General features: G+C 44.7%; 1 protein-coding gene across 2 annotated transcripts in view; it reads right to left on the minus strand.

Annotated features, from left to right (window-relative positions):
- The window catches only part of SH2B1 (SH2B adaptor protein 1), an 81,707-nt gene that overhangs the window by 22,662 nt on the left and 39,839 nt on the right, over positions 1 to 19,206 (minus strand). Inside the window, exon 8 of one of the 2 annotated variants that reach the window (XM_030208949.1) lies at positions 1,837 to 2,008. In XM_030208949.1, the coding sequence (XP_030064809.1) occupies positions 1,837 to 2,008 (172 nt within the window). Of the gene's footprint in view, positions 1 to 1,832; positions 2,009 to 19,206 lie in introns of both variants that reach the window. The other variant, XM_030208950.1, reaches the window with a different exon arrangement.

Raw genomic sequence — 19,206 nt, forward strand, 5'->3', positions numbered from 1 at the left:
TTCAGTATAGTAAATAACCTACTGCAACCCCCACAACAGAAACAGCCTGTCCAGTCACAACTGAACTGCAATGATTTTGCTGCATATGTTGCCAAAAAAATTAAAAGTATCCACCAGGATTTACAGGCAGTCTCACTCCAAAGGACATTGCAAAATGTGATACCCGAAGGTGAACCTTCTCCAGAGTAGCCCCTACGCTCTGGAATGCACTCCCTGAAAGGCTTCCTTAACACAAGTCTATCTCTTCGGGAAGCAGGTGAAAGTTTGGCTCTTCAACCACACCTTTAACGGAAGAAGTAAATGACACCGGCTGTACATGTTTATCCACTCCTACCCTAGCTAAGATAATGTTCAAGCAACTGAAACTAGTCCCTTATTTTCTTACTCCTGTTACTTATCTATCTACATATTCCATGTTTGCGTACACCCTGTCTATTAAAATGTTTTATTGTGTATTGTGTTGATATTGTAATATAGCACACTATGCCATACTTTAATATTGCTGTTTGAATATTTTTGCTGTTTGGGGGAAAATGATAAAATGTTTTATGCAATATAGTGTTTTATTCATTACAACATGCTGTCTCTTGGCAATTTATTATTAGTTTTGGAACTATGCTCTGTAGTGTAGAGAGCTTTTATCCAATTTTGTAACAACAGTTCCTATGTTTTACTTATGTTGCATTTAAGAATTTTAAAAAACATACATATTTTTAAAATTTTGCTCCTGAGGCAGACACACTGTGCCGAAACACGTCAGGTGTTTGATTAACTTGAACATTCAGATCCCTCTTTGTCCTTGAAGTTGCTCTTTTAATAAACTTATTTCTACTGGATGTTGACAAAGCTATTTTGTTCTTGTTGTTAAGAGTAAATGGAGAAACAAAACAAAAAACCCACAACTGTTCTCATCCTCACAGTTACGAGTCTTCCACTGGACACAATTACAGCTAGAAAAGAACTCATCTAAGCATTCATCCACCAACAGATACCTTCTGCATACCATTCTAATCACCTCCAACAGTCATGAACTATGCAAAGAGTTCTGACAATCACAGTCTACAGGGAATCCTGACATTCACCATAACCTGCAAAGATTCCCGATATGCTCAGCAACTACATCTGTCACACCTAATTACACAGCTCATTCTGATTCCCAACATACTTAAGCACTGCTCAAACAAAATCTCAGCCATGTAGTCTATATTTGTCATGGAACATTTTGCCACAAAGAATGCAATGAATCTTAACACTGTCAGCAACACACAGATGTCACCTAACAATGGTGCAGTGGTAAAAACATGAAAAACAGATTTTGATTTTTGCAATGCCTGAAAGGAAGGATTTTTTTGCTGCAGCAAGAAACTAGGGGGCTTATAGACAGGAAAATTCACTCTACTGACATCAACAGGTGAGGTGTGTGAACTCTCTCTCTTTCTCTCTGCTACAGAAGTTAAAGTGAGGTGTGTGCAATCTCTCTGTGCCAGAACCAAGTGAGATACAAACACTCTATATAAGTTGCTGTAACCAGATAAGTTAATAGTCTTTCTGTTAATGCACAACAAGTGGTGAGAGCAGAGATGCGCAAACGCCAAGGGTGAAGTTGATGAGGACTATACAGAGAGCACTGATTACTGGACTCTTAAACACAAAGAATGCACAGTGGAACAACAAGTGAACGTCATGTTAATGAGGTGAGACAATAGATGTGGTGGAAAATATGTTAGGTGGATTGTCTGATTCCCAACAGAGGTAGCAGCAAGATAATATAACATCCAGAGGCAAGTCTCCATTGGAAGTCTCAAACTATTCATGCATGTCACGTTACCTACTCACCATGAAGGCGCTGAGATGCCACCACGTAGCTGACCAAGGTGACATCACTGGATCCTCCTGATTCCAGAGGAATTGGGTGAACATGGAAATGTTCCAACATGTCAAAAATTGTCTGGAACCAGAGATGTTGCACACGACATTGACCATCCTCATTCAGAGACAGGCGGAGATGCTGAGGAACAATTAAAGAAAAAAGTTCTATATAGTGACAGTGCCCTCATTCAGAAAACTATGAATGGATTATACCAATTAAAAAAAAAAGTCTAAAAATTTGCATTTTATTGGAACATCTTCATTCAAGGTCAACAGTGCAACTTTTTTGAATACCATAAAAATAGAAACACCCAGGTTATATCATACACCTGTAACCAGTAACAGCTTCGTCTCCAGTAAACACCTACTCACCAAAATGTAATCAATAGACAATTCGTGTTACACAAAAAAATATGAAGTGTGCTGATAAAATAAATCAGTCTATTATCAAAATTAAGTCACAAGCCTTCAAAATATTCTGAAATTGGCAGTTTTGCTAATATTAAAGTGTGTTGGTAGCAACAGGAGGAATTATATTTATGCTAATATGTGATACATTTCTGGACACAAGATGTGGTTCATTTATTATTATGTGATTTCTTTTTTACTGCTTTTATCATTGTTGTGCATCTGACTACTGAGTTAGCGTGAAAGGATCTATTTGAAGTAGTCCCCTTAGATTCACAACTATATAAAGAGGAAAGGTCCCACTTAAATTTTCTGAGAAGTTCTGAAAGAAAAGGACATTTCTCTGGTAAGTGAACACTGCTCTGTGCTTTGAGAACTTAGACTGGGGTTTAAAGGAGGAATTGTATGTTATTGATAGGCAGAATAAAACTATTTTAAAAAGCAACTTAATCAACTAGTCTCTATAATCTTTCCCCCCTAGTTTTTTTTAAACTTGAAACCTTGTACCACAGCATTAACAGATAGCCTCTAGCAGGCACAGCAGGACAGGACCTGGTTTGGGTCCGTTCTCTTGAGGCTAGAGTAGCAGATTTGGAGGAGCTGAGGGAGACAGACAGGTACATAGATGGAACCTACAAGGACATTATAGAGAAGTCCCACCTCCAGTTTGTCAGCGCCTGTGCTGACTTGGAGAAGGGAGGCCTTCTAAAAGGAGAGCATCACCCTGGTGAAGTAGGAAATACTCCTGTAGCCAGGACCTGCCCACCAGGGGATGTACTATCCTCTTGCACTGAGGATATGTCTCCAAGAGCTTCTGCCCAGGTGGGAAGGTTTAGGACAGCTGTTGTAGTTGGTGATTCGATCTTTAGGCATGTAGATAGCTGGGTAGCTGTTGGACATGAGGATCGCCTGGTCACTTGCCTGCCTGGTGCGAAGGTGGCAGACCTCACATATCACCCAGACAGAATCTTAGATAGTGCTGGGGAGGAGCTGGCTGTCTTGGTATACGTGGGTACCAATGACATGGGAAAAATGTTGGAGGGAGATTCTGGAAGCCAAATTTAGGTTTGTAGATAGAAAGCTGAAGTCCAGATCCTCCAAGGTCACATTTTCAGAGATGCTCCCTGTTTCCCGTGCAAGACCTAAAAGGCAGGCAGAGCTCCGAAGTCTCAATGTGTGGTTGAGACGAAGGTGCAGGGATGAGGGATTTAGATTTGTTAGGAACTGGGCGACAATCTGAGAAGGGGGAGACTGTTCCGAAAGGCCTAATCGGGATGGAACTAGAGACTTGAACTAGAGACTGGCACGGGAACGGGGTTCCCACAGAGATAGAAGCAGTTCTGCGGGGTTCCCGTGGGAACGGAAACAATTCCTGCGGGATTCCCATGGAAGAGTACACTGCACTTCTGCCAGCCTCTCACCTACCGAGTACCAAGTTCTTTGAGTGCTGTCTCCTCCTCCTCCTTGCTTTAACAGCACAGATGTGGAAAGTCTCCATTAAGGAGGTAGTAGAGACACAAATGGTGACGGATTTCAAAATGGCGTGGGATGAACACAGAGGATCTCTAATTAGAAAATGGAAGTTATAAAAAAACCTAAACGGCTGCATGTGTGTGGATGTGTCGAGTGACGCTTAGATGGCGACTCTGGCTATGATTAACTAGGGCCGATACTGGGCAGACTTGTAATGTCTGTGTCTCATATATGGCAATCTAGTTTAGGATGGGCTGGAAAGGGCTTAGACAGCAACTTTAGTAGCTGTAACATGAGGCCAGTGCTGGTTAGACTTTTACAGTCTGTGTCCTGCAAATGAGAAGACGAATAGGCTGGAGTGGGCTTTGACGGCAACTCCAGCAGTTGGAACAAGGATAGGGCTGGGCGGACTTCTATGGTCTACGTCCCAGAAATGCCAAAGAAAGACCACAATCAAGTATATAATATTACGTTCACTGTTGATTTAATCATGAATTGATAATGAGTGTGACTATTAAGCAGACTGGATGGACCATTCAGATTTTTATCTGCTGTCACTTACTATGTTACTATTAATCCTCTCTGCTCCCGGGCTGATGCGCTGATCTCAGCTCTGACACAGGCACAAGCATCAGATGTCACCTGACCAAATCTGCTACTCTAGCCTCAAGAGAACGGACCCAAACCAGGTCCTGTCCTGCATGTGGCAACCTCTTAGCACACAGTGCCAGTGAATTCAGAGACAAGTCTTACATGTGCACACCAGAATGTTCCAACTTCCAACTACTGTTCCTTCCTTGCCTGCAGTCCTGCGGTTTGAACCCAGAGAGAAACAGATAGCCGACCAGAATTTTTTTAAAAGTACCATTAAATTCTTGCAGGACTGAGCGGAGACAGGTTAAAGTCTTGCGGGGATGGGTGGGGATGGGTAAGATTCCAGCGGGGAAGGGTAAGATTTCTTTCCCCGTGCAACTCTCTAGATGGAACAAGGCTGCTGACGTTAACTTTTAAAAAGGAGATACAGCAACTTTTAAACTATAATTGGGGGGGGAAGCCGACAATCGTCCAGGAGCGCAAGGTTCGATGTGGATTATCCTTGAAGGAAACTATTGAAACATGACACTTAGGGAATCCCAGTAGAGAGGTTTCAACAATACTGAAAGTAAGCCAGGTGTGCTTAATGAGAGCGCGGATGCACATTATCCCCTTCAACTTCTAAGCACCTTGTAGATCAAAGGAAAAAAACATAATTTGAAGTGCCTGTATACAAATGCTAGAAGCCTAAAAAATAAGATGGGAGAGTTAGAGAGTTAGAGAGTATATAGCAATAAATGATGAGGTAGATATAATAGGCATCTCAGAGACTTGGTGGAAAGAGGACAATCAATGGGACACTGTGTTAACAGGGTACAAATTGTATCGCAATGATAGAGAGGTTCAAATAGGAGGGGGGGGGGGGGAAGTTGCGCTATATGTTAAAGAGGAAATTGAGTCCAATAAAATAAACATTCCACATGAAACAGATAGTAGCGTGAAATCATTATGGATAGAAATTACATGATTGAAGGGTAGGAATATTCTTGTAGGGTTGTACTACCGTCTGCCAGGACAGAATGAACAGACAATGAAGAAACATTTACAGAGATCAGGAAAGCTGGCAAATTGGGCAACGCTAGAATAATGGGTGATTTCAATTACCCCAATATTGACTGGATAAATGTTACATCCAGGAGCGCCAGGGAAATAAAATTTCTAGATGTAATAAACGACTGCTTCTTGGAACAATTGGTCCAGGAACAGACAAGAGGGGGAGCCATTTTGGATCTGGCCCTTGGTGGCATGCAGGGCACAGTGCAAGAGGTGGCTGTGTTGGGTCTCCTGGGAAACAGTGATCATAACATGATCAAATCTGACCTATTATCTGGGATGAACCCACTAAGGAAATCTACTGTAGCTGCATTTAATTTTCAAAAGGGTGACTATAATAAAATGAGGAAAATGGTTTAAAAGAAACTAAAAGGATCGGTTGCTAAGGTTAGGACACTAAACTAGGAGTGGATGTTATTCAAAAATACCATCTTGGAAACTCAGTCCAGATGCATTCCACTTATTTGCAAAGGTGAAAAGAGGAGAAAACGACAGCCAGCATGGTCAAAAGGTGAAGTAAGAGAGGCTATTACAGCCAAAAGATTGTCCTTCAAAAAACGGAAAAAAAAACCCAAATGAAGAAAATAAGAAGCAACATAAGCGCTGGCAAGTCAGATGCAAAGCATTAATTAAAGAAGGCTAAAAGAGAATATGAAGAGAAAATTGCCGCAGAGGCTAAAACTCACAGTAACAACTTTTTCAGGTACATCAGAAGCAGAAAGCTTACGAGAGAATCCGTGGGACTGTCAGATCAGGAAGGAGCAAAAGGGGCACTCAGGGAGGATTCTTTGCTTCTGCCTTTATGGAAAAAGATATGAGATCTGTCTGTACTGGAAATGGTTTTCAAGGATAATAATGCGGAGGAACTGAAATAAATCTCAGTGAACCTGGAAGATGTACTGAGCCAAATTGACAAATTAAAGAGTATTAAATCATCTGGACTGGATGGTATACATCCAAGGAATTCAAGCATGAAATTGCTGATCTGCTGTTAGTAATATTTAACCCATCATTAAAATCGTCTATAGTACCTGAAGACTGAAGGGTGGCCAATGTGACACTGATTTTTAAAAAGGGTTTTAGGGGTGATCTGGGAAATTACAGACCAGTAAGCCTGATGTTTGTGCCAGGTAAAATAGTGGAAACTATTATAAAGAATAAAATTAAAGAACACAAAGACAAAATGGTTTAATGGGACAGAGTCAGCATAGGTTCACCAAGTCTTGCCTCAACAATCTGCTTCATTTTTTTGAAGGCGTGAATAAAAATGTGGATAAAGGTGAGCTGGTTCATGTAGTGTGTATCTAGATTTTAAGAAAGCTTTTGATAAAGTACCTGATGAGAGACTTTTGAGAAAATTAAAGAGTCATGGAATAAGAGGCAAGGTTCTGGTGTGGATTAGGAATTGGTTATTGGACAGAAAACAGAGGGTAGGGTTAAATGGCCATTTCTCTCAGTGAAGGAGGGTAAACAGTGGAGTGCCACAGGGATCTCTACTGGAACCGCTGCTATTTAACATATTTATAAATGATATGGAAATCGGAACAACGAGCAAGGTGATTAAATGTGCAGTTGATACAAAACTATTCAAGGTTGTTAAAACACATGTGTGAAGTATTGCAGGAAGACGTTCAGGGCTGGTCTTAGCAATTGCAGGGCCCTGTGCAGACCAGTTTGGTGGGGCCCCCCTGACCCCTTGCCTAGCACTGCCCCTTTATCAAACCCCACCCCCATTGACAAGGAATTTTTTTTTAATTTAAGATCTGTGGTGAATCCTCCTTTCCATACAATATTTTCAAACAACTGAAACAACAATACTTTACTTATAAAATAATCTTCCTTGCTCTCTCCTGCAAAGTTTCTCAAAATTTTGTTGCTCTAACTTTTTAGCTTCTTCACTTTTTATGGACAATATTGCAAGGCTGTTCAATCTATCTTGGCGCATGTTTAACCTTACATAAGGTTTGATCAATTTTAATTTGGAAAAGCTTCTTTCCCCTGATGCAACTGTCACTGGAATAGTCAAAAATATGCGTAGAGCAATAAAAAAAATGTGGAAATCCAGTAGCTCTCTCATTCACTGCAAGAAATTCCAATATTTTCAAAGGCTTCCCAAAAGATGAAGGAAGAATTGGCTTTAGTTCTTCCATTTCCTCGACCAGCATATAGCCATCTAAATCTGCAAACACTACTGAATTTACATGATCATTTTGCTGAATGACATCTGATGTCTACTAGTGCAATTTCTAGTTCCATAGCATATTTTTGTAATTCCTTCTCTGGGATTTCTCAAAATGTATTTAAAAAAACAAATCAACCTTTTTCTTCAATTGCTGAAACCGTGGCTCCAAAGTCTACAAATCCTTGTCTAAGACTTGGTTGAAGCAATTTACCTTGTAAGCTTCCTTGGGATCAGCAATGGGATCGTCAGCAAACCCGTAATTAAAGTTTTGTTTTCTTTTTCGCAGTTTGTTTTGAATTCTGGCGTGACCTCCAAGTCTACTGTTTCAGCCAATGCAAGAGCTGTGACAAGATCTACTGTTTTACTCTAACTCTCTGCTGACAAAATTAACCTGAAACAACAAATCATACCAGAAAACCAAGGAAACAATGAATCTGTAGTCTTTCACTTGAATAGCTAATGATTCTGCTTCACTCCTTGCCTGAACATCTGTTGATGCTTCAAATATTTCCACAAGCGCGTCACAGAAATTTCCAGCTTGATACCTTACAGCCCTGATACTTTGTATTAGACACTCTCACTTTGTGTCGGAGACAGGCTTTGCGGTAAGACCACTCACATGGCTGCAAAAAACTACCCATTTCTTTGTGGATGCAGAGAAAAGCATATAGACACTGCAGTGTTCCAAAAGGATAGGTTTTTGCCATACCTCCTAGAACTAGACTGTAATAGCAACAAGCACATAGTGTAAAAAAAAAATGCTCTTGGATTTTCTTGTAGAAGTCAAGCCTGAACACCTGATTCCTTTCCTCTCATGTTAACTCCATTGTCAAATCCTTGATCGCAGATATTACCAATGTCTAATCCTAATTTTTCAATTTCCTGTTTAAGTACATTGTACAAATTTTCTCTAGTGCTGTTGTTCATATCTAAAAACTTTACCTACTGTACAACCAGCCAGTGTATATGAGCACTGTATAATGTACCATCGAACACGTATCTAATTATCAAGAACATTTGCTCCTGATGGCAGATATCTGGAGTACAATCAAGAATTACAGCAAAACTCTTTGCTGCTTTTACTCTATGAAGGATGTTATCTAGAACTGCATTTCCCATTATATGAATGAGCTCACTTTGAAAATGTTTGTCAAGGTAGTGATCATGTATTTCTTTACTGGAAATTCATCCAAGATGCTCTTTTTTTTTGTTACATTTGTACCCCGTGCTTTCCCACTCATGGCAGGCTCAATGCGGCTTACATGGGGCAATGGAGGGTTAAGTGACTTGCCCAGAGTCACAAGGAGCTGCCTGTGCCTGAAATGGGAATAGAACTCAGTTCCTCAGTTCCCCAGGACCAAAGTCCACCACCCTAACCACTAGGCCACTCCTCCACTCCACTTGAATTACTGGGTCAAATTTTCCCAACAAGTCTATGAATCCCAGGAAGTTGCCATTGTGTGGGCTTCTTAACTGTTCAACAGATCCACGTAATGCCAAATTACGCTCCAATAAAAACTGAACTAGAGCTATGTCTTTCCAAAACTTGATCATTGTCTTATATCTTTGTTCAGCAGTTTCTGTTCTATCAAAACCCACGTCTCCTCTTCCTCCACTTTCTATCTCAGTTGATAACACCCTCATCCTCCCCGTCTCATCTGCACACACCACCCGAACTCTCGTCCATGCTCTCATTACCTCTCGCCTTGACTACTGCAACTTACTCCTCACCGGCCTCCCACTTAGCCATCTATCCCCCCTTCAATCTGTTCAGAACTCTGCAGCACGTCTCATATTCCGCCAAAACCGATTTACTCATATCACCCCTCTCCTCAGGTCACATCACTGGCTTCCAAATGCATTCAGTCTTACCTACAAATGCATTCAGTCTGCTGCCCCTCACTACCTCTCCTCCCTCATCTCCCCCTAAGTTCCCACCCGTAACCTCCGTTCACAGGACAAATCTCTCCTCTCTGTACCCTTCTCCAACCCCGCCAACTCCAGGCTCTGCTCATTCTGCCTCGCCTCACCCTATGCTTGGAACAACCTTCCTGAGCCCTTATGCCAAGCCCCCTCCCTGCCCATCTTCAAGTCTTTGCTTAAAACCCACCTCTTCAATGCTGCATTCGGCACCTAACTCTTACCGTTCACTAAATCCAGACTGCCCCTATCGGACTGTCCGTTCACTTGTCTCTTAGATTGTAAGCTCCTTGAGCAGGGACCTTCCCTCTATGTTAAATTGTACAGCGCTGCGTAACCCTAGTAGTGCTTTAGAAATGATAAGTAGTAGTAGTAGTAGTAGTATCTTGTCAATGGTGTCATCAGAAGTGAGTTGTCTCTAAAGTTCAGAGCAAGTTAGCATAGCCACTAAATGTCCTTTTGATTTTTCATGCTCTTCCAATCTTTGTATAAACATGGGACCACTAGTAGAATCCAGTACTAGGAGAGGCACTTTTCACATCATTTCCAAAAATTTGACAATAAAAACATATCTTGTCTGCTGAGAGTATATTAATCATGGGCAATGAATGATTTCACCGTTTAGAAGTTTTCTTTTGCAGTGGACTTTTGCGAAATGTCTTCCATTTTTGCTGCAAGGAAATTCTTGCAGAAGAATTTTTGGTGGTCCATTTTTCACTAAACAATCCTTCAGATAATGGTCAATCCTTTCTGGCCAGGTGGCTGGATCATCAAGGGTCACGGAGGGAACACATACAAAAGGCCCTGAGGTCAGGGTTGAGCCAAGGCATCCAACCCTGCCGAGCGAGGATCTCTCCGTCCGCTGTAGAAGCACGGGACTTTGTGCTTGATGCCATAAGATCCATTACGGGCTTTCCCCATTTGGCACATATCTGCAGGAATACTTCGTCTGCAAGTTCCCACTCCGCTGGGTCGATCTGATTCCTGCTCAGATAATTGGCTTGCACGTTGCTCTGACTTGCAATATGAGCTGCTGACAGAAATTGCAGATGAAGCTCGGCTCAGTGGCAAATCTGCGCGGCCTGCGCGGCTAGTGCTCTGCACTGAGTGCCTCCTTGGCGATTTATGTAGACCACTGCTGTCGTGTTGTCCAACAGAACTCTGACAGCCAATTCTTCCAATGTCAATTGAAAGGCCAGAAGCGCCTGGAAAATCACTTTCAACTCCAAGCGATTGATGGACCACTCCGACTCCTCGGGTGTCCAAAGACACTGGGCATGCTTTCCCCGGCAATGTGCACCCCAGCCCTTCAGGCTGGCATCTGTTACAACCAGGCACCAATCGGGAAGCGCTAGCGGCATTCCTAGCCGTAGCATGCTGTCTGAGAGCCACCACTCCATACTGAACCGGGCCGCAGGGAGCCACGTGAGTCTGCAATGATAATCCTGAGATATTGTTTGTGGAGTCCCGATGCGGTTCTGCCGCCAAACGGGCGGCGGTAGAGGAGACCTTGCAAGTCTTGCTTCATATTGGGGTGGTTTCCCCCGTGCCTCCCGCCGAATGTGGCTCTGGCCGTTACTCCATTTACTTCATGGTGCCGCGAAAAGGAGGGTCTTTTCGGCCTATCCTAGACTTAAAACAAGTCAACAAGTCTCTGAACGTGCGGCATTTTCACAATCTGCTTCTTGCTGGCCTCCCACTTAATCACCTCTCCCCTCTCCATTCGGTTCAAAACTCTGCTGCCTGTCTCGTCTACCACCAGGGTCGCTTTACTCATACTACCCCTCTCCTCAAGTCGCTTCACTGGCTCCCTATCCGTTTTCGCATCCTGTTCAAACTTCTTCTACTAACCTATAAATGTACTCACTCTGCTGCTCCCCAGTATTTCTCCACACTCATCCTTCCCTACACCCCTTCCCGTGCACTCCACTCCATGGATAAATCCTTCTTATCTGTTCCCTTCTCCACTACTGCCAACTCCAGACTTCGCACCTTCTGTCTCGCTGCACCCTACGCCTGGAATAAGCTTCCTGAGCCCCTACGTCTTGCCCCATCCTTGGCCACCTTTAAATCTAGACTGAAAGCCCACCTCTTTAACATTGCTGTTGACTCGTAACCACTCGCCTCCACCTACCCTCCTCTCCTCCTTCCTGTACACATTAATTGATTTGATTTGCTTACTTTATTTATTAGAGTGTAAGCTCTGAGCAGGGACTGTCTTTCTTCTATGTTTGTGCAGCGCTGTGTACGCCTTGTAGCACTATAGAAATGCTAAATAGTAGTAGTAGTAGAAACCCTGCGCTCCGTCATAGTGGCGGTACAGCCTTGAGAGTTTGTCACGTCTCTGGACCTCAAAGAAGCTTACTTGCACATACCAATTTGGCCCCCGCACCAGAGGTTTCTGCGTTTTGCGGTGATGGGAAAACATTTCCAGTTTTGGGCCTTGCCTTTTGGCCTCGCCACAGCTCCCTAAACCTTTTCCAAGGTAATGGTGGTAGTAGCTGCTTTTCTCAGGTGAGAGGGTATCGGGGTTCTCCTGTACCTAGATGACTGGCTCATCAGAGCGGACTCGACAGAGGAGAGTCATCAGGTAACAGCCAGAGTGGTCTCAGTACTTCAATCTCTGGGCTGGGTCATCAATATACCCAAAAGTCACCTGACCCCTTCTCAATCTCTAGAATATTTGGGGGTCCGGTTCGACACAGCCTCGGGGATGGTCTCTTATCGGGGCATTGGATTCTATTCTGTAGTCTTCTCTGATCAGGTACAAGACCCACTGATCTGAGGTAATCTTGGCCCACTCCTCTAGAAAGAGGGAAAGTCGTCCTCCTATCTCAGGAATCGAGGAGGGGGCCGGCGCACCATCACTGAGAGGGTCGCCCTTGAACTCCAGGTCTTGAGCCTGCTGCTGCGGAACGTTTGTCCGATCGAAAGGAGTTCCTCTACTGAAAACGGGCACGCGAAGTGAACCCAGCAGAACGCCACGGGCGGTACCTTCTAGCTTCACGGAAGCGAGGTCTGTTAAGAGGAGGGAACCGCCTGACCCTTGGAAGAAGGCTGCGGCCTATCCCCAGGTAAGCGCTGGGGTTTGGCATCCCCCAGGCCTTTCACAATTTTCTCCAACTCCTCACCAAGCAGGAGAAGGCCTTGAAAGGGCAACTTCACCAACCTTTGCTTAAAGGCCATGTCAGCTGCCCAATGCCGTAGCCACAGAAGACGGCAAGCCGCCACCGCTACAGCCATCTATTTAGCCGAAGCTCTGACCAGATCAAAGGGCGTCAGCCAAAAATGACAAGGCCGACTCCATCCACGGTGCCACCTCCGCAAGGGGCTCCACTCCATCTCCAGGCTGTTCCACTGCCTGTTGTAACCAAGCGAGGCAGGCTCGGGCAGCGTAGCAGCTGCATGCAGACGCCCATAATGATAGACCTGAAATTTCAAAGGACCATTTCATAGCTGCCTCCAGGCGACGGTCCTGCATGTCCTTCAGGGCAACTCCTCCTTCCACTGGGAGGGTAGTTTTCTTTGTCAAGCCGTGACTTGGGCATCCAACTTTAGGCACTGCTAGGCACGCCAAATGCTCCTTACTTAGAGGGTATAATTGCTCCATAGCCCTGGCGACTTTCAAAGGCCCCTCGGGGTCAGCCCATTGAGCCGTGATAAGCTCTTGGATGGAGTCATGCAAAGGAAAGGCTCGCGCAGGCTTCTTAGTACTTGCCATCCTCGGATTACCGGAGGAGGTCTCAGTACTCCCAGGATCTTCTATAGAAAGGACATGCAAGGCATCAGTAATAAGCGCTGGCAGCTCATCACGGTGGAAAATCCTCACCGCGGAAGGATCATCTGGATCCGGTAGCAATCCTGCACCATCTTCTGGCTCTCCAGACCATGAAGGTCTGCCAGACCCCTCAGAGTCCTCACATCCCAACCGGGGGGGGGGGGGGGGGAGGGAAGGGGGTGCGCCACTCTCTGAAGGGGAATCCACCCTTCTGCGCTTGTCTTGCGGCCATCTGTCAGGGGAAAACGCGCCTGACGGTAATCCAAGGCCAGACTCCACTGGAGGGGATACAGAAAGCAGGGCCGCAGAGGACCCCTGTGGAAGAGCTCTTTTTAACATGTATGCATTATGCAGCAATAAAACAAATTCAGGGGAAAATAGCTCAACCTGGCCTCCCGGTTCCAGTCCGGGGGAAACAGCTCTTTTATTAGCCTCTACGCGAGGCACCCCTCCAGGCTCAAACCCCTCCGCCTCAGCGGGGGTCACACCATGCTGTTCCAAAATGGCGCCCGCTGCCAGCTCCACGGAGCGGGAAGGAACATCGCTCGCCATGCTCGGGCCGGCTCTACCGTCTGAAAAGCACGCCTTACAGAGCCCCGCTGCAGATTTGCGCTTGCCACAAACAGAACAGCGCTTTACTTTCTCAGCAGCCATCGCCGAAAGCGGCGGAAATTCAAAATGGCGGATTCGCGCCAAAATCGTCCCAACGCAGGCCCTCCCCGGAAGAGCTACAAAATGCTCTTACCTCACCAGACCCAGTCTCCGAGCTCCGGTCACGCTGCACAATCAGAAGAAAACCTCTTTTTTTTTTTTTTTTTTTAACGCTGTGAGGAAAGTTTGAGGCAACAGCGAAAGAGGCAAATTTCCAACTCCGGAGGATCAGTAGCATGGGAAAGGCAGAACCTATGTGCCTGCATCCACAGCGTGGGCAAAGACGGGGACAGGGCTTGCCTATTTGTCTACTTCCACATGGGGGCTGGGTAAGGCAGGGAAAGGGCTAACCTATTTGCCTTTAAAGTGGGCACCATCAGCCACAACACTCCTGCTACAACTGGCAAAAGCACAGGAGCCACACCAGGCAGATTTTCTGAAGGAGCTTGAACAAGCTGCAACCACCCTGCTGGGGAGATAGAGAATACTGAAGAGGCAGATGGAGCTAGCTGGCCAAGAGGCATTATGGTTTTTCAGTGCTCTCTATCTCCCCCTGCTGGCTGATGGACACAACCCACTCGTAATGGATTCATCTGCTTGATGACAAGGAAAGGAAGATTATTGCTATTTTAGGGAGACCTTTCACTCTGACCCCCTTGTTCTGTCTTTTGGGGTATGGAAGGGAGCCTTCCATCTTGTGCATGCAGCAAGGCATAGCATCACTACATTTTGGAAGACTACCAATGAATCACTGGCATACACAGGTGGCAGAAATTGCTTCAATAGAAAAATTCACACACACTTTTAGCAGGAAAATTGATGTTTATCATGCTGTGTGGAATAAATCCTAGAAAGCCTGGGAACAATCAGTTTGATGATTAAATATAATCTGACTCATAGGTGCTGTACCAACAAAACTGGCTGTGGCAATTTTTCTACTGATGCTGGTACCATTATTGTTATATTTGACTGATGCTGGTACCATTATTGTTATATTTAGTGAATTGCTTGTCTAAATCAACAATTTTTTAAAAAATGGAAAACAGACAGCATGTCTAGGTTTTGAAAATGTGGTGAAACAGATTGGATATCAGTGCCAAGCAGAATAGTGGAAACTATTATAAAAAATAAAATTACATGACAAACATGGTTTAATGGGCCAGAGTCAGCATGGGTTCAAGCCAAGGGAAGTCTTGCCTCATCAATTTGCTTCATAACTAGATTGGAGCAAAGAGGTGGTAACATACTGGGGGGGAGGGGGGGGGTCTTTTAGCCAGCGTACACTGGTTCCCTATTTGAGAGAGGTGTCATTTCAAATTTGTTACAGAACATTTAAGATTTTTAGACAGAGCACACAAGATATTTATATGAGCATTTACAGAACTCAAGCTCAAGTTATCATAAACTACCAAGCCCAACTTTACATTGTTTCACTACTGTTTTTGACATTTCTATTCTATAACTTTGTATTGCAAATTACTATGTAAGCCGCAATGAGCCTGCATTGTGTGGGAAAGCGTGGGGAACAAATGTAATAAATAAATAAACTATGAACCAGGAAGGAAATTCAATTCCTTACAAAGTAATTTGCTGGTTGTACCTTCAATGACGAAAATGAAAAAAAGATGGGATGGAGAGTGAAAACATTCAGAGCAACAGCTCCAGATGGCTGGAAAGAACTGACAAATGAGCAATAGATTACTAATCTTCTTGGGTTCTATAAACAGTTGAAAGCTCACATTTTCCTATGGCTGGAGAATGGAGAAATACACTTTTGGGGTATTTTAAATCTTTCTATACACTAAACAAACATAAGGCAGTAAACATTTATTCAGGAAAAATAGTATATAAAAACTTTTATAGATAATCTCTGTCCTACTTCCTTATCCATCTACTACTCAACTTCTTTTACAAGCTCTCCTTTCCATTTTCCTGTTTTCACATCCCTTCTTTTTTCCATTTTTCTTCAACGCCTTCCCTTCCATCACCTTTGTCTCTCTAGCCACAGCTCTCACTCCATCTCCCTCATCCCTCCTTATGAAAACCTCTCCCCCTTACCAACAACATCATCTATCATTTCCATCACCCTATCTTAGCCCTCCATCTCTGTCCTCTCCCTCATCTTTCCCCCATCATTCTCACTGAAATCCATTTGAGGCTCTCATCTTCAGGTCTTCCTTGATCACTCTTTATTCCTCTTACTTCCCCCTGCCCCTCACCACATCCCCCTCAAGGAGAAATAAGGTCTTACCTGCTAAATTTCTTTCTATTTGTCCTTCCCACTATTCCAGAACCTGTGGGATAGTTGTGTCCATCAACCAGCAGGTGGAGATACAGAACTGAAAACTAAGCTGAGATACATCTCTTGGCATCCACTCCAGCAAAGATAAGCAGCAAGGAAAAACTCAAAACACAATAACCTTTAAAAAAAACTCACTAACCTAACCTGATGAGCAAATGTGTGAACTTCCCTCATCTCTGGACAACATGTAGAGATCAAGAGATATGCAGGAGACACAATGCAAGGTGATAGTCGTTATTTGACCCATTACATCGCATCGACTAAACATTTCAGAAACCTCAGGCAGGCCTCTGAAATAGTGGGAAGGACTAACGGAAAGAAAATTTATCAGGAAAGACCTAATTTCTCCTTCCATTTTGCAGCTTCCCACTATTCCAGAACCTGTGGGATGTTTAAAAGCAATCCCTAGAATGGGTGGGATTCCTGGCACCACCGTCCTGAGGACCAAAGCCCCAAAACTAGATTCCGAGCATGCCGCAATGTCCATCCTGTAGTGTCTGACAAAGGTATCCAGCGTCAACCATGTCACTGCATTGCAAATATTTGCCAGAGACAGTAAGGTAGTCTCCGCCCAGGATGTCACTGTATGCCTCATAGAATGAGCCCACAAGGCCTAAGGAACCTGCTTCCCTGCAAGCAAATAAGCCAACGCAATAGTCTCCTTCAGCCATCTAGCAATTGTGGGCTTGGAAGCCATGAGGCCATATCTCTGTTTACCATATCATTTTCAAAAGAAAGAAAGGAACCGTGCATGCAAGGAGACCCTTGCCTCTGAAAAGCGTAATGGAATCCCAAGAGACTGAAGCTCTGAAACCCTACTTGCTGACACAATAGCCACCAAGAAAGCAGTCTTTAGTGTAAGATCTTTCAAGGAGGCTTTCCAGAGTGGGTCAAAAGGAGGCTTCTGAAGAGACCGAAGGAATAAATCAAGGTTCCACTCTGGACACTACTTGTGGGGATGGGCTGCTTGCGGCTTCCCTTTCCACAAGAATCAAACAATATCGAAGTGAGAAGCAAGTGACTTCTGTCTGTAGTCAGGTCCTGAAACAGACCAAAGTTGCAATCTGAACTTTTAGAGAACTCAATGCCAATTCTTTCTGAAGACTTGCTTGGAGAAATGCTAGGATGTGCGCGATCTGAGCAGAGAAGAAAGGAAGTCCATACTCAGAAGACCAGCCCTTGAATATCCTCTACACCCTTGCATACACCATGGATGTAGAGCATTTCCAGGCCTGAAGCAAGGTAGTAATGACCAAAATCAGAATAACCTTTTCATCGAGCCCTTTCAACAGCCAAGCCATAAGACCAAAATGGGCACAGATCCTCCATGAGCACTGGACCTTGCATCAGTAGGCTGTGTACCAGAAGACGGAGAACCCCCGTCCCTCAGTCAAATCAGGTCTGTGTTAATATGGCCTCTGCAGTCAATCTGGGCCTACGAGAATTATTTAACCCCAGCATAATGCAATCCTTTTCAACATACCACAGACCAAGGAGAAAAGATATACAATAGATGTGTCTCCGGCTAGGGCTGCAGTAGAACAATGATCCTCACCGAGCCAGGTTCCTTCCAAAGGCTGATGAACTTGGCGACAAAAAAGGAATACCAATGTGCCCATCAAGGGCAGAAGCGGAGAACCCCATTGGTCCACTATCAGCTGAAACACCTGGCTGGATAGTTGTCATAATCCTGGGTCCGAGGAGTGCCTACTGAGAAAGTCCACCTAACAGTCACGGACCCAGCTATCTGAGCTGCTGACAAGCAGAAAAGATTTTTCTCCGCCCAACTCAAGAGGGAGGCCGCCTCCACTGCCATCGGACCACTGTAGGTTCTGCCTTGCTTGTTGATATAAACCACTACTGCTGTACTGTCAGAGAAAAAAAACTGAGACTGGGACCCTCGCCAGAGAGGGAGCGAAGTCACCTAAATCATTTCACACTGCCCTGAGCTCCAAGTGATTTATCAACCACCGAAACTCCTGTTCCATCCAGGTGCCCTTTGCCAGATGGAACTTGTAATGAGCTCTAAAATTAAATTGCTGACGTCCATTGTTACCACCTCCCATTGTGTTTTCAGAAAGGGAGCTCCAATGGTCAAATTCATGGGCGACAACCACCACTGCATACACCATCTGGCAACCAGCAACCAAGGAAAATGAAAAAATAAACCAACATGCAGACCAGCAGTTCTGAAGTACTGCATTGTTGTTTTATTAAGATGGTCACCTGGACAGAGTCACGTGATGACGTGGAGCTGAGCGGAAGCCTCCGACACCGGCTCCGACTCGAGCGCGCAAAAATCTGCAAAATTACCTGCGATCTCCCCCCAAGGTGATCCCCTGCTCTGCACCATCTGACGGCGGAAGGCGAGGGCTACAAAAGAGAACTCCAGCGGAGATTTTTGCCGCACGCGAAGGAGGGTATGCCCGCTAAGACTCCGCGGGGAAAGCAGAACACCAGCACAAAGCAGGCTAAGATGGCGGGGGCTCATGAGACGGCGATGGCGGGAACGATGCCAGCAGAGGTGGTTCGGGACCTGGCGCAGCAGATCTCCGCGATGCTGGAAGAAAAACTATCGAAATTGCAGACCTTGGTAGACCAAATACGTGAGACGCTGGAACGCCAAAGCGCCCGCTTGCAACTCGTGGAGGAAAGAGTGTCGAGTTGTGAAGATGCAGCTGTAGGGACGAACGAGCGCATGGCAGCGCTGGAGAGGAAGTGTGAGCAGCTGACATAGAAGGCGGATGATCTTGAAAACCGCAGCAGGCGGAATAACCTTCGGATAGTGGGCATCCCAGAAGCAGTAAAAGCGACAGAGCTTCGAAAATTTGTGGAACAATGGCTGCCTAAAGAACTGGGCCTGGACAGCAGCAAGTATCCTTTGCAGGTGGAGAGAGTACACAGAGTAGGAGCGGTACGAGCGAATGAAAGCAGGCCAAGGCAAGTACTGGCAAAACTGTTAAATTACATGGATAA

This window comes from Microcaecilia unicolor, chromosome 7 (genome assembly GCF_901765095.1).
Source record: "Microcaecilia unicolor chromosome 7, aMicUni1.1, whole genome shotgun sequence".
Lineage (NCBI taxonomy): Eukaryota > Metazoa > Chordata > Amphibia > Gymnophiona > Siphonopidae > Microcaecilia > Microcaecilia unicolor.